This window comes from Rousettus aegyptiacus, unplaced genomic scaffold (genome assembly GCF_014176215.1).
Source record: "Rousettus aegyptiacus isolate mRouAeg1 unplaced genomic scaffold, mRouAeg1.p scaffold_m13_p_5, whole genome shotgun sequence".
Lineage (NCBI taxonomy): Eukaryota > Metazoa > Chordata > Mammalia > Chiroptera > Pteropodidae > Rousettus > Rousettus aegyptiacus.
The window spans coordinates 90551595-90567826 of NW_023416308.1; the positions used below are offsets into that span (position 1 = coordinate 90551595).

Below are 16232 nucleotides of genomic sequence, written 5' to 3' on the forward strand. Positions count from 1 at the left end.
AGTTAATTACAGAGAAAAATAAGTACCTCCACCCAAACCCTGCCAGATGTGCTCTTCTTGGCTGATAGCTCCAACTTACACTAAAATATTGCTGAAGGCAGTGTTAGTAAGTCTGTGAAGTGGAGAAATATAAGAGAAAAAAACTTCGATAGGTGATCAGCAACCATGTACAGGCTTCTGGAGCAGGCATCTTGCAGGGCAATGTGATTGAAAGGTATGATTAAAGAGTAGCTATATGTAACCCACCTCTCTTCCCCCAACTTGGTCTCCAGTATAATCTCCCAACTACTGTCTGTGTCATAGGGCTAAAGTAAGTTACACCTTTGGGACGAACATTAGGTCACTAGGTGGGGACATGAGAGGCCTCTGTTAATCTGTGGACATATTAACACTGAAAGCCATTATTGGCTGTTAACACCTTATACTAATTTTTTGTGGGGCATGGGTCGGATGAGTCATGGATGAAGGAAGAATGGAGGCCAAGATCTAGAACTCTAGGCATTGCTAAGGAAGGTGGGTGTGAGTGATGGTGCAGGGGCAGCCTCGGAGGAACAGGCACTTGCTAAGAGAGAAGAAGGCTGATAGGGCCAGCCAAGAGCAATGTGGCTTCAGCGGGAGAAAGCCCATCCAGATGGCAGTCAGAGAACTAAGGAAAGGCTTCATGGAGGAGATGTTGCTTGAGCTGATCCTGAAGGTTCGGACAGACAGAAATGAGATTCAGGGCAGTGAGGGAGTGGGGTATTCCATTCGTGGTCAGGGAAGCTGTACCCGGTTTAAAGGTCTGTAATAATCTCCACAGGGATCTTTCTGTCAGAGAAGTTGTTGAGAGATTACCAAGTAAATGTCATAAAAGATTCTGGGTCCCAAAAAGAGAAGTCAGTCAGAATACCTTGTCCTAGAAAAGATGATTTTTAAACATTTCATGAGAACAAATAATAACATGTCTCCCCTTGGCTGAGGGCAGGAGGGGTGCTAAGAGGCTATGAGGATAGTTCTAAGTCCAAAAGTTCCAGTCAGAAACATAAAAGATGACACTACTTGCTTGTCATTTTGGATATGATGGAAATCGAATGAAGAATCTATATTTCAGTGGGTATATTTTCTAAATAAATGTTTGTCAACAGCCTCCTCGATATTCGAAATAACCAGCTTATCTTTTTGCACACACAAGTGACAGGTGCTAGCAGGCGTAAAATATACATGTGCAACACTCTCGACTCTAAAGAAATACATTTTTTAAAAAGAAAGAAACGAGATATGCAGGTTGCATCTGGGTAATAGAATTACGAGTCATACAAGTTACAGCAGGGAATGTACTTTTTAATGCTTCTCCGTCCTTGAAAATTTTTATCCAGTAATCATGTATTATTTTGGTGGGGAAAAAAATAGTATTTGAAGGTTGTAGGGGAAAATGTGGTAATAGAAAAGTGACCAACTTCCTTAACAAATTATTCCTTATTTGGCACTGACCTACGGCCAAACCAGCCAAGGTTAGGTCAAAGTGAGATTAAGTTGCTCTGAGCCTGGTAGTTAGTGCCCTGTGATGCTGTTTCTTCTCTCCCTGCCCCCACCCACCACCCCGCCCATTTTTGGCTCCATAGCAGCCAGCTGTGCCATTTACCTTTTTCTTTTTTTTTTTTTAAATAGTTCACGGATCCTCACTCTCCTTGGTTTCCAGCACGTCGTCAATTTATTCTACAGTAAGTATACATCAATGCTAATGTAGCTATGATCATGTGAGCCGAGGTTCCTTTATCAAATCTGTAAAGAATAAAATATAAGCATTTTTCTTAGGTATTTCCATTAGAAGGGATCAGTTAATTAGGGAACAAGATTTGAAATTCACAAATGGCTATTGATTATAATGTACCAACCAATAAATCAGGAGCAGGCTGAACTGGCTGCTTTGTTAAAGTGGCATTGTGCTGTACATGGGAACTAGTTAGAATGTGAGAAGCCTTGACTACCTGCTTGTCGAATCTGAAAGGAAAGGCCTTGAACAACTTATTAATCTTATGTCTGCCTCAGTTTCTTTATCTGTAAAGTAGAAAGAATAGTTGTCCCTACCTTGTGGAATTGTAGTGAGGATTAAATGTCATGAAGGTTACATTTTACTACAATATAAATTCCTTGAGAACAAGGACTTTTTTTTTCTGTTTTTATTCCTAGTGCCTCATAAGTGTTCAAAAATAGGTTTGCATAAAATAAGAAAATGCCTGTAAAGTAGTGAATACAGTGCACACAGCACAGAGCAAGGACTCATAAATGTTCCCTGTCAATAGGAGTTTTACTGAGCAAAAGCCAAATGTAATCAAATGTGATACTGGATTTGTTCAGTGGTATTTACTTTTTATAGCTGTGTGCATAATCATTTGAGAATTCTTACAGGAAAAAAATATTTTGTTGATTGAGAATTGGAAATTCTTTAGCCTTCAATTCCATGGAGAACAAATGTTTTAATAATTCAGTTTTTGGTAATGTAGGTTTCTAACCTATTGCATAGCAGGACAAACTTTAAGTAAAAGGTCATCACAGGATCAAATTAAAGAGATCAGGGCCTGACTGTTCTTCCTTAGGCCTATAGCAAGCAAAACTTCGGTAATTGTTGACATGGTCTGATTTGAAGGAGGCAGAAACAGTCTCTTCCACTCTTACCCAGCCTCACCCCTCCACCTCCAAAATACCTCTTTCCTCAGCTAGTCATCCTTTCTGAAATTTCATGACAGAGTCCTGGCTTTCGTTTTAAGGGCTTTATGTATAGTATAACCTTGAGGTGGGGGGTGGGGGGCCATTGTTTAAGCTGTTATCTGCTAAGAAAGCATAGTGATAGCCTTCTGTCAGTTACTGCATTATAGTTTTTGTTCTAGAATGAAACTCGGTGTACAGCCATACCACCCTGAACAAGGCCAATCCCATCCGATCTTGGAAGCTAAGCGGGGTCAAGCCTGGTTAGTACTTGGGTAGGAGACCACCTAGGAAGATCAAGTGCTTTAGGGATAAAAAATATAAATAAGGAATTATAAGCTGACAAGTTCCTTGCAATCCGTGAGGTCAACCAAGTGTTGCCTTGCAATGAAAAGAAAAAAAAAATAGAATGAAACTCAGCAATATGTGTATCAAAGATGGTACTTTCAAATCTAGATTCACTTCTTCAACAATATTTATTTACTGGCTCTAAGTATATGCCCAGGCTCTTAGCTAAGTCCTGAGAATATGGTTTAAGTGTAGACAGAAGCCTGTTTCAGAGAGAGGAAGCGAGAGGCCTCAGAGGGCACCAGGGGACATAGGACATGGGACTCTAATTTCACAGGGTTGGCGCAGAGCAGCTGTAGCAGATACGTGAGTGCCCGGACCCCCAGGCTTTTTCATTGGCGTTCTCAGGGTTTCCTATCAACCCAGAGAGTGGGTCCTTCTCATAAGATGGGCAACTGGGAGGCTGGCCTATATCAGCTAGCCTTGGAGGGCAAGAGCTTGAGCTTCTCCACCTGTGTGAATTCACATGTAGGAAACCATCACTTGCAATTTCCAGCCACACTCTCTCATGCCACCACTGGAAGTTCTTACAGTCAAAAGCCTCTCTTCCAGTAGTTCTTAATCTAGGGGTGTAGACATGAAGCTGTTGTTTTCATGAAATTAGAAATTATCCTTTCTTACTTGATAAAAATTCACAAGTTACCAAAATCCTAATAACTTTTAATTCATCTAGATAGTAAGAGACCCAAGGTCTAATCTTTGTTTTGTTTTGTTTTTTCTCAGTGTATGACTTTGGACAAATAACTTCATCATTCTGGTGTCTCTTAGTTTTACTCTTGGTGTCAGAGAGTGAGACAAAACAAAGTTGTCTTTGAGGTCCCACAACCTCTGATATTCCACAAGTTATGGAGTCAAAGATTCTTATTTTCTGTCTTTTACATTTGCCCTCTCTGAGAATACAGGTTATTTTTACAGACTTAAAAAAAAAAAATTTTTTTTTGATGTCACGCTAGACTAGTCTGCTAATTCCAAGGAAAACTGCAAATCTGGCTAGACTCTGCTACCAGCAAGTACCAATATGCAGTCCCTCATGTATTAATTGGCCACTTGGTAATGATGAAATTCTGCAACAAATGCCCAAGAGCCTTTGCAAAAGTTAAGGTGAACAAGCTCTTGTTTGTTGTCTACAAAGAGATCTTTGGAGTCTCTGAAGTTGTGACCAACCCAGACCAAAGAGTATGTTTAATAGCTGAGTGTTTTATAGCCTCTTATTAATAATAATAGGTTTTTTCTCTGAAATCTCTATAATTCTTAGATATTCAAGAATACCTATTCTTGCTGAAATGTACCTGTAATTTTAATTACAAAGACAAGAAAAGGCAACATGATGCTAATAACTGTCATGGAGAAGTCATGACCAACCCATGGAGTAAAGAAAATCTAAAAGGCCACATCTGGCATCAGACTTGCTTGCTTTCTTGGATGGTTAGGGAGCAGCAGTTGAGTTCCCAAGGGAACTGCCAAATGGAGGGAGGCCTGTAGCTTTACGTGGAGTTCCCAAATGTATGGAAGAGGAGCAGCAGCTGGGGGTGAGATACAAAATACATGTTTGCTCCAAGCTGCTTTTAAGAACAGGGGCCCAACACATAGACAGGTAGGCACAGTGACAGAGGCAGAGGTATGGGAAGGAGTGTTAGGCCTTTTGATAAAGGTGTTTAGAAGTAAGGCTGGTCCTTTAAGGATGGTTCAGCCTGCTAACTGGCTTATACTAGCCTACCAGATGTTAGATAGAGCTGACATTCTCACTATTAACTTTTCTGCTTTGGATCAGACTCAGAAGATGGGGCCTTATTTCTGGAAAGCCTCCCTGAGAATGTAGATATACTGAAAGAGCAGAATGTGCTGATTAAGATCATAGACTCTGGAGCCAGACTATCTTGGATCCAATCCCAACTCTACTATTTACCAGCTGGGACCATAAGTAAATTACTTAACCTTTCTGTGCCTCATTTTCCTCATTTTCAAAACAGAAAGGGACAGCATTAGTACCTACTCTAAAGGTTTTTATAAGGATTAAGTCAATAATGCGTATGAAGTGCTTGGAACAGTTGCTGGCATTTGACACTATTCAGTAAATGCTAGTTATTATGACCAGAATGTGAGTAACACGAGGCAAGGGACTTGACCATGTTCACAGCTCTCTCCAGGTTCTTAAACACTGCCTGGCACATATAAGAAACTCAGTAAATATGTAATGGGGAACGGGGTGGATGGACAGAAAGATGAACAGACACAGAAGGTTAGGTGAATATTATCTGAGAGGAAAGAGTGGGCCCTGAGGATATCTCCAAACCTTCTCCAGAAAGTGTTTCTTAGATGAGGAGATTGTCCAGCTATGTGACTTAGGCAAGATACCTAATCTCTGAGCCTCAGAAGAAATAAAAATAAGCCTACTTTATGGAATTACTGCAAAGATTTAAATGATTTGGTCTACATAAAAATTAGTTGCTATTGTTAGGAGTCAGCCTAGAAGGAGGGGGGTTCTTGGCCAGTGGGGAGCAGAAAGTGAAGGGATCAGACAGGAACTTGCCTCAGCCGACAAGTGTGGGCTTTCAGGGTCTAAAGAACCCTACCCCTCTGCATTCTGAATAGAGTAAACACCAGAGTCAGATGCTGATTTTAAAAATTAATGGGCTTATCACTAGTAAAATTGGATTAGAACAGATATGGAAGACCCAAGGATACCTACCTGACTTCCAAGTCACTGCTCTACCCTGGGAAAGTTTGAGTGGTGGGGTGGAGAGTAGGGCAGGAACACTTCTAACATTTCTAGGAAAGGGTAGGGAGGTCTTCTTTTATGGTCTCCCTTGGGAACTCCAGGAGAGGGAAAGAAAGGTTCCCCCTGCAGCAGGTTCCCCCGGCCCATATAGGTTCTCTCTATGGGAGGAGAGAGGTAGTCTTGCTGTCTCCCACCAGCAGGTAGCTGTGTCACCACAGACACGGGGCCCAGCATGGAACCTTCTGCCAGTAAGATGCCCACAGATTTCATCCTTATTCCCCAAGGTCACTGGTAACTGAGGAACTCAAGGTAGGGCTGCAGGAAGGTGAAGATCACATTTATCCTCATAATCTAGGATGTCGCCATGCTGGCTGATAGGGGCTCCCATCCCCCGTCACCTTGGGGGCCTTCCTGCTCTGCTACTCCTGCTGTAGTGCCCTTAGGAGAGGAGAGGGAAGATAAAATGGAGCAGAATTAATGTATGAGCAGTGTTCCCTGCCCCCCAGGTAGGGTTGCCAGATAAATTGCAGAACACTCACATTTGACATTTGAAATTGAGATGAACGACAACTTTTGGTATAAATATGTCTTGAGTACTACATGGACATACTTAAAAAGATTTTAATTTTACTAAGTATCCTATATTTTTTTTTTTGCTAAATATGGCAACCCTGCCCTGCTGGGTTCATCACACCTTCTCCTGAACCCCCTGGTCCTGTCAACATCTCCACATGGGCGCAGGGGGCTCCTCACAACCAAAGTAGATGGAATATGGTTCTAATTCTCCCTGACCTCACAAAATAATATCTGTTTGCATTTGGTCTGATTGTCAAATTAATTGAACCAGTTTACCCAGAAAAAATATACCAGGAAAGAAATAATTAAGGCTACTGTAACCAAGTATGGTGTTCTCCACAGGCTGGCTTGCACTATTCTTTTTTCCTCAACTGCTCTAATTTCCCTTTTTTTTTCTTTTTTTTGTTAACAGCCAGAAGAAAAATGCCAGTCAGAGGTAAGGAACAGTTTACTGGTTGGATTTCCTCTTTCACTATCATCAGTTATTTTACCCAGCTCAACCTGAAAATAGACTCCGAAGCAAGTAACTGTTTTTGTCTTCTTTAGATTCGCAAACTGCGGCGGGAGCTGGATGCCTCCCAGGAAAAGGTTTCCGCTTTGACCACCCAGCTCACAGCAAATGTGAGTACAAACACGGAGCGGTAGCCCTCGGGAAGGGGGTCACCGCTGCTACCTTCTGAGCACTCCCTCAAGGCCTCTGCCTCTGAGCTCTGTGGAAGTAGCGCAATGTAATAAGGAGGACACAGGCTTTAGCGTCATGGGTGTGAATGTCAGCTCTGACACTTACAGGCTCTGTCCTTTGAGCAAATTCTTTAACCTCTGAGCTTGTATTTGCCCATTTGTACAATGGACAATGATAATACTTCTCAGGGTTGCCATGTAATCAGTATCTGGGATATATTACGTGCTCAAAAATGTTCATTTCCTTTCCCTTCCTCTTTCTAAAAGTTTTCACCTAAGGGGAAGAAAAGGTGGGCGAAATCTAAGGCTCCACAATAAATAGCTAACTGCTCTGTAATTATCGTATACACAATTACGTGTTCAGGAGGCACTGCCAACCAGCATTCAATTTAGCAACTGTTTAAGTGCCAACTATGCCTCAGGCGCTGTGGGTTCAACAGCAAAGCGAGCGTCCTCACTGTCATCTTAGTGTTCTTTCTCTGGCACAGCAGAGAGACAAAACAGTTTTGCTATAACATGATAACTGTTATGATAGAGATAAAGGGAGAAACTTGTGGGAATATGTAGGAGGAGCACCTAACTCGGTGGGGTGGGGCAAGTCAGGGAAGGCTTCCTGGAAGGGGTGATGTCTGATGGATGCTGTATAGGGGAGGATGCATGGGGAGGACAGCATTCTAACCAAAAAGAATAATTTATGCAAAAGCCCAAGGTGAAAAATCTCGGTGCATTTGGAGACTATAAGTAGTTCAGTTTAATTAGAATCTATGCTCGAATGTGGGAAAGAGGCAGAGTGGAAGGGAGAAAGAAGTTGGAGAGGAAAGAAGCATTGAAGAAATGCAAGGGTTCAGGCACATCACAGAAGCTCTCAGCTGTTAGGTGGAAAATTTGGGCGTTCTACTGAAGTTAGTGGAGCCCTACCTGAGTTTTAAGCAGAGCAGCGAAGTGGTCAGGTTTGCTCATAGAAAGCTTCCTGACTGTGGTTTGGTGATAGGGCTAGAGGGGTCAGAGTGGAGGCAGAGCTTCCCTGTCCCATCAGACCGCCTGTAAAGGAGTCCTGCTGCAGGCCCAAAGCTCAGAACACAGAGCCTAAGGTTTGGAAGGTGCCGAGATGCCTCTGAGGCAAGGCTTTTCCGCCAAGGAGTGCACACCCCAGCCTGAGACCACAGATGCATGTGTGCAAGCCTGTCAGAAAGCAAGCTGTGTGACCCCATAGCATGCTGTTAAAAATGAAAGGCCACTTCAAAATATTGTCTTCCTTGGACCAGGAAGCTGAGTCAATACTCCCAATTAATATTTACCTGCAGTTTTTGCCTATTTAATTTCTGGCTTGAGCCTGAGTCTACTCAAGGAAGTGCCTACCACAGTGCTGGGCCTGGATGGCAAGCTCAGGGATTGGTGACTACTCTCACTAGTGTTTATTCTCCTGAGCTCTTTTATATTTCTGGAAATCTTAGAATTTTTTAAAAACCCCGGTATACATGACCACTATTTGTTTTGTAATCCTTTATTTTGTTTACCTCTTTCAGAATCAGTAATAATATCAAAAGAACATCAGAAATTGATGTGAGATCTGAATTTTGAGGCTTAGATCCTATTCAGAAAAAACAGTAGAGGTATTTTTATGTGGGTAGACCTTTATCTGGGTAACCATTCACATCCACAATCGATGCCAGACCCAATAAGCAAGGCTTTCCTAGGTATTATTCAAACGTGAGCTTTGACAGCAACCCCCTTCATGAGTGATTCAGAGCTCCCCTCACCCTGTTAAGAACTACAGCTGTCAGTCGTTGTCCCTTACTAATCAAAAAAGAGTAATTAATTTACTTACAGTGAACTTGGATTCATTCTTCCAATGACTTCATGCTCTATGGGACCTTACATTGGACCATTTGGAATCCTGCTCTGTTTCTGAAAAGTCAGAATGAGATTCCTTTACATTACTATTATTCTAAAAGTGTTTTGCTCCTCACAAAGGCCATTGAGTCTGATATTGTTTTAAAGTAAATATTTAGTCTTACCCCACACCACAGGCAGTGCTAACGCGTTTTATTGTCTGCCATCTTTCCCGCAGGCCAAGCTGTGTTTGTTTTTCTAGGACAAACTACGCAAAGCCACCCTCTCTGGGTGTTTTTATACCACTCGTGTTTGTTTTCCCTGGGAATGTGAGAATGGTGCTTGATGAGAAGGCCGTTGTGTGGCTCTGAACCAGGCTTGCACCGGGCCGAGGCCCGCATGTTCATAGTTGCACTCGTGACACAAAGTCAGCCCTTTTACTCTGTAGCAAAACGCGATCCTCGGGTTCTTCAGAGCAAATGTGGTTTTTCTTCCTGAGCTTGCCGAAAACCCTTTCTCACTAGCAGTCTTTGTGGGGTCAGGTTTTTGTTTGCGTTTTTGTTTTTAATTGAGTGGAAAATATCAATACCTCAAATAGAATCATTAGTGGCAATCAAACAGAATTGAAATAAATGGAAATTCAATCATTTAAATTTGCAAGGACAGCAGTCATTTTCCGCATCCATCTCCTGGCCCGCTTCCTTCATCCACTGTGTGACTGTCTTGAATTAAATTGGCTTTTGCCACATTCTCCAGGGCAAATTAAGTGTATCTATTTAAAAATGCAAAGGCATTTTCTCAATTTTTAAGAGGGGGTGAGGGGAGCAACCAGAAAGAAACTGGCTAGACGACCTAACACTTCTATTGCAAATAGTCCTGCTCCCTGCCAGCTCCTGCAGATGTTGGAAAAAAGACTCAACAGTTCATCCTAGAGATGTCTTATCCTCAACCTTCCTTGTTTGATGATATCTAATGACTGAGGCCTTGGACTCACTTCTCAAATCTCTCCTCCTTAAATTCAGTGTCTACTGACCCGCCTCACTGCCCCGGGCGATGGCCTCTCCCCCACCCAGTTGTTATTCAGCTTTTATTCTTCACCGTGTACAGACATCCTTTCCTCTAGAATTCCCAGCATGGTCAAATCTCACTTCTCTCAAGACTCTCAAGTATCCTGCTGGTCCTTTTTATTCTTTCTACTGCCCTCTGTTTATCTACCCATCCCTCTCCTAGAAGCCTTTCTTGGACTTCCTACTCTCATGTTCTCATACAATCATTTGTCACTTTCTTGTTCCCAAACCCCTCTCTTTCCCCGACAGTGTTCATTCCTGTGTTTTATAATTCCTTAGCAGTTTATAGACAATTTTCACATACATTGTGTCATTCCATGCTCACAATAACCCTGGGAGGAAAGTAGATATTGTTCCCATTTTTTAGATGAAGAAACTGAGGCCAGTGGAATTAGATACATGACTTGACTATTCTTTATTCTTGGTTTTAACAATATTATCAGGATCCTCAGCCAACCAATATATTACCTACTATTCTCCAGAAGAATAAAAAAGGCTTAATGTTGGAACACAAAGGTCCATCTTTGCCCTTGAAGAGGGTTGCATTTTGACATCTTTGAAAAGTGGATGCATATATTAATTATAATTGGCAGCATTTTAAAAAATGTCTTAGTAATATATAAAATAATGGTGCATCTGATGCCATGTTCTAACAGAGGTATGTAAAAGTGCAGAGGAGCTCAGGGGAGTCATAACTCCCTGGGGGAACGGGGAAGGGGTTCTCTAAGGAGGTAGCAGATGGGCCTTTCAGTGGCTTTTTTATTAAGCAGGATTATAACAAGCAAAATACGCCAACCACTTTGTTCATTCGTTCTGCAAACATGCTTAATATGAGCCTCTGCTGCGAGCTTGGTGCTTGATGAACAAAAGGTCATCCTGCTGTGTAGTAGAAACAGACATCAATTAGCAATCATAAGAGTATGTGTATTTTTGACTGTGATACCACAAAGCATATATCAGTAATCCAGTATGCTTTTGAGAGTAAATATGAAGGTACCAGCCCAATCTAAGGGTGTAATGAAGGCACAAGCTGAGTTTTCTTGAGAAGAATATGCAAAAATTAGACAGGGAGGCAGCTGTGGGAAGAGCTGTCCAGGCAGAGAGAAAAGCATGTATAAAGGCCCTACATGGGAAGAAGCACAGGTTGTTTGAAGACTTGAAAAGCTAGAGTAACTGGATCCCAAGAAGGGCTGGGCAGGGGGGCTCACGAGGCTGAGGCCCTATGAGGATTTCAGTGTTTCAGACCCAGCACCCTGCAGGCACTCTTACCTTACAAGGTGATGTAACCGAGGCTGTGTCTTTCCCCTCCAGGCTCACCTTGTGGCAGCTTTTGAACAGAGTCTTGGGAACATGACGATCAGGCTCCAGAGTTTGACCATGACAGCTGAGCAGAAGGTGAAACATGCTTTTATTCCTGCCTGCTTGGATTTAACAACAAACCTAAAAACATTATTCTCTTTCATTCTAGATAATTGTATCGATTTTAGTGTATTCCTTCAACTATTAAAATTGAGTGAAAATAGGACCTATATGAAGACTTTCAGTGACAGGCCTCGTAGTCCTATGCCTGACATTTTCACATGCTCATGTGTGCCTGTTGAAAATTAGTGTTCAAGACCCAAAGTAATGTTTGAGACAAATATTTTGTGGGACTCTATTCCCTGTCCTCGTCTGTTGACGTCAAGTTACATTTTAGGTGAATTCTGTAGCGAATGATTTCTGGATGACCAGTGTTTTGTTGTTGTTCCTTAGGATTCAGAACTGAATGAGTTAAGAAAAACCATTGAGTTGCTAAAGAAACAGAACGCAGCTGCCCAGGCTGCCATTAATGGAGTTATTAACACACCGGAGCTCAACTGCAAAGGTAAAGGAAGAGAAACAGCCTTCAGACTATCTACCTGCCTTACCCCTAGGAGCCCTCCCATGACAGTGAATGATGCAACATTCCCGCCAGAGGTGGATGTCCATGTCATTCGGACAGGTCCCATCCCGGAAGACAAATACTTTATTCATTTCCTTCTGGCCTCTAGGAGGATAACTATTCCATCTCGTCCTCTTCTCTGATGTGCATCAAAAATGGAAGAATATATATTTCTGTTAATAAAGTATCAAAGTATTTCATAGCCCTTAACTTCACTTAAGGCTTTGATATGTACATATTGATGTGGGACAACCTAAAATGGGTTCATCTCTTATTTGTCCAGGAAAATATTTCTCAGTGTAGTCTTTTGTCCTTACGTCTCTTTACTTGGGGAGGGGAAAATGTGTGCATGAAGCCGTTACTTCCTGCAATAATGGGATAAACAGTGATAATGGAAGTCATAGCGATAGCTAGCCTTTATGGACCACTCACTGCGTTCTAAGCGTTCAAAGCGGTGTGCTCAGTGCTTTAATTATTTAACTGATTATCATTTTCTTTCCTATGAGTGCAGTACTTGTCTTCTCTGTATTGTACTGATGAGAACACTGAGTTTCATAGGCAAGAGTTACTTCCTGAGGTCACAGAGTAGTAAGAAACAGAAGCAGAACTAAAACCCAAGTCTATCTGACTCTGAAACCAGCACTTTTTAAAAAGCAGGCTGTAGGTGTAGTTCCATGCTCATGAGGAAAGCTGCAAATTTTATTTCAGAATCAGTTCCATTTCGGGCAGCGTTATTTCTGGTACCATGGTTATTACAGATAGCAGACCTCCTGAAAAAGTATGAGATAGAGTTGACATGAGAAGGATTAGCAAGAGCTGGCTGGGCAGAATGGAGGGAAAAGAGCATTTCAGGAAGAGGGAATAGCACATGTAAAGTCCCCGAGATGAAATGGGCTTGGCATTTTTAAGGGAGTGAAAGAAGGCTAGTGCGGCAGGAGCCTAGAGAGCAAGGGGGCGGGGGTGCTAAAATCATAGGTAACTTGCTGCAAATCAAAGACATATTTTAATGCCTATCTTAAGCTTAAGAGAGCTGGTGTTGGGCAAATTCTAACTTCTGTTATGTAAAGAGGAGATGGGTGGGGGAGAGAAAAGAAGCAAGTGCGAGCCCTCACTTAACTGATCAAACGGTGTAACACCCACCTGCTCAAGGACCTTAAAACCAGCCACAGGGAACAGAAGATGATGTCTACTGGGAGACACCTAGTAGTACTTGGGTTTGTGGATTTAGGTATAAAAGTCATTCCTTGGGACAAAGGAATGGGCTCAAGGCTGACATCCCACCTTGGATCTCCAGGAAATGGTACCTCCCAGTCAGCAGACCTTCGCATCCGCAGACAGCACTCGTCCGACAGCGTCTCCAGCATCAACAGCGCCACCAGCCACTCCAGTGTGGGTAGCAACATAGAGAGCGATTCAAAGAAAAAGAAGAGAAAGAACTGGGTGAGTGTATATCCAAAGGCTCTTGGGGGTACTGACCGATAGCCTCAGAACCAGTGCCGCCCCCTCCGCCCCCTGCAAATAAAGCCCAGGCTCACTCTTAACTTCAGAACATAGAACCTTGGGAGTGGATCCAAAGAAGTGGCTTGTGGGTAGGTTTCTACTAAAATCAATGTTTTGCTCAGTGAAACATTGAGATTTATGAAGTAACCACCACCTTATAGTTCTTGTTTCATGAGACTTTTATGTGAAGTACTCACCTTTCATTTCATATGTGTGTCATTTTTTCCTCATCATGTGTTGACCCAAAACTTCCAGGTACCAGAGCAAAATTACTCTTAAGAGGTTTCTTCTTAGTTCCAAAGTACTTTTTGGAGTGTGTATCACTAATTATCCCATCATTAACCATACCCTTATCTATTATTGACACAATTGTATATGATAGCCTTAAACCACCCTTCTCTTTGAAAAATTTTTGACCATGTCCTGCAAGTAAAAGTTTCATATTGTTGATGTTAGCAGTTAGTGCATTATTCTAAACTTGGGAGTTATACTTCAAAATGACAAGTTTAACAGAAACAGTCTCCAATGCAGTTTCTCAGTGTCTCTATAATCCCAGCGAGCTCTTTAACTCTTTGTATGGTGGCATCTTGAACAGTTTTTCCCATTTTCCAGGGGAAATTCCACTCCACTCTCCCCACGCCTGTTCCCTTGTCTTTAGTTCTGCTGTTGAGGCTGTGGAGTTCTGATCGACTGTCTTCAGTGCAGGGGTGCCCAAGTTGATCTGAAATGAAGTCGGCCACTACTCAAAGAGCCTCAGTTGTCAATGCTGACAGCATTGTGTTTTCATAGTAGCTTTTTAATGTCCTCATTCATTCCATATACTTCTCACTCATTTTGTGTTATCTTGGATGGGTGGCGAGGTCTAGTGATAGAGGAGTTGAAGATTTGGTCATTTTGGTCATTGATGACTTACACTGGAAGCAAGCTAAAAGTCCAGTTCAGTGTGACTCTCTCATCATTCTGACTAAGTTTTTTCTTTAAGCTATTAATGGTTTTTAGTCAATCCATTGCCATGACTTAAGTAGAATTAACTTACATTGCTATTTATAATATGCTATTGATAAATATGGCCTGATTTGATTATCAGATTGGTGAGAGAATTATATTCTATGAAAAATCATGATTATCTGTTTTCTTCAATTCAAGAAATAAAGTTATTTATTTTGCTTTGAGATAACTCTTGGTTATCATTGTAAGTGGGGAGGATAGATAATTGGCATTCTCAGATAATCCCAAAGCTTAATTCTGTCTAAACTTTGTAATCTCCTCTTCCACCTGATATTTTTCCAGGGGTAGAGGCGAGGATTTAGGTTGCTGGCTTATGTGCCAGATACTTCTGTTTCTATGGCTACTTTCTGGAAGTATGATCAGAAATAGAAAGTGGAAGAGAAATGGGATCTCAATTCACCCATAAGCTGGACATGGAGTTTGTTATAGATGAAACATCGATGGGAGAAAAATCTTATTTATTATTTCAGATTGGCCCATTTTTTAAATTTCTCAATGGCTAAGAAACCACCAGAGTGTTTTCAAAAGGAAAAAAAAAAGACTTTAGGGAAAGGAAATTACTTTTTAAAGACCTTTGTTCAAGACATAACTTTATTTTTTTGGCTTGGAAAATTCCACGCTTGCCATGACTTTCAGAGAAGACATTGCATTTTAATTCTTTGTTTTCGTTAGAATTTTCAGATCCATTTCATGTTTTGGGGAAATTGTGATATAGCAGTTCCTTTCTCCTGGTTTGCTAATTAAATCTCTTTACAATATCCATTTTTTGATTAGCAAGCGAGGTGGCTAATCCCCTGCTTGTTATATTATCTTATGTATATACGAGGACAGCAGCAACTCCTAAGTATATATAAGAGCTATACCACCATGTTAGGACCCGAACAGTAGTGAGGCTACCCTTACCAAGAAAAAACAAAAAAAAAGACATGCCAAAAAAAAAAATTAAGGCAGACAGAAATGACTGATTACAGACAAAGGACGAGAAGCATAGGAAAGTGGGGGCAGTCATTTCAACCAGACAGAGAAGCTGGGAAAACTCAAAGAGGAGGGACTTCCGGACTGACTATTCCTTTCCTTTCACAGTGGAGGACGGTGCCCCTAATGCTTAGAAAGATTCACGATCCCACTGAAAACCTCCTCTGTGTGTGGTGTTTATTATTAGCCATGTCATGTCTGAAAAACCCCAAAGCTTGCCCTGTCACTGGCTTTCTCTGTTAAAAATTGTCTTTTTTCCTTCCCCTTCCCCATTTTTGCTTACGTTTTCTCTGGCAGGTCAATGAGGTAAGCAAGACTGTTAATATCAGATACCAAGCTAACCCATCCATTGATATGACTAATACCATCCGCATCCATCACCATTTCTGAGCATCCTGCTTCGTTGCTGTGTAACCTCATCCTCCTGACATCCATCTGCTGAGCCAGGCTCTGTCTTGCTGTTGGCATCTAGTCTTTTGAACCAAGAGTAGGCATGGAATGTTACCCACAGGTCCAGTTCTCTTTGAGCTGTCCGCACCAGATAACTCTTCCTCCCTTAATACACTGATTGGAGAGAGCTGTTGGGAACCTTTTTCACTGGTGGGAGGAAAACGTGGGAGAATTAATTGCTCTTTCGTCTGCATGTCCCTGTTTTGCCAAGGCCTAAGCATCGGTAGCTGCCCCTGCCGGGCTGATGGTCTTGTCCGTTCAGTTACGCAGCTCCTTCAAGCAAGCTTTCGGAAAGAAGAAGTCCCCCAAGTCGGCGTCCTCTCATTCAGACATTGAGGAGATGACTGATTCTTCTTTGCCCTCATCGCCAAAGTTACCACACAATGGTTCCTCGGGTTCCACTGCACTACTGAGGAACTCTCACTCCAACTCTCTGTAAGTCTGTCCATCATGGTCACGCCAGTCAGTC

General features: G+C 42.0%; 1 protein-coding gene across 15 annotated transcripts in view; it reads left to right on the forward strand.

Annotated features, from left to right (window-relative positions):
* NAV2 (neuron navigator 2) overlaps positions 1 to 16232 on the forward strand; it is a 678828-nt gene that overhangs the window by 629468 nt on the left and 33128 nt on the right. For 8 of the 15 annotated variants that reach the window (XM_016164919.2, XM_016164914.2, XM_016164909.2 and 5 more), the window contains 8 exons: positions 1648 to 1700; positions 6741 to 6764; positions 6875 to 6949; positions 11221 to 11304; positions 11662 to 11773; positions 13125 to 13270; positions 15611 to 15619; positions 16026 to 16198. In XM_016164919.2, the coding sequence (XP_016020405.2) occupies positions 1648 to 1700; positions 6741 to 6764; positions 6875 to 6949; positions 11221 to 11304; positions 11662 to 11773; positions 13125 to 13270; positions 15611 to 15619; positions 16026 to 16198 (676 nt within the window). Of the gene's footprint in view, positions 1 to 967; positions 970 to 1647; positions 1701 to 6740; positions 6765 to 6874; positions 6950 to 11220; positions 11305 to 11661; positions 11774 to 13124; positions 13271 to 15610; positions 15620 to 16025; positions 16199 to 16232 lie in introns of all 15 variants that reach the window. The other 7 variants (XM_016164924.2, XM_016164916.2, XM_016164911.2 and 4 more) reach the window with 2 other exon arrangements.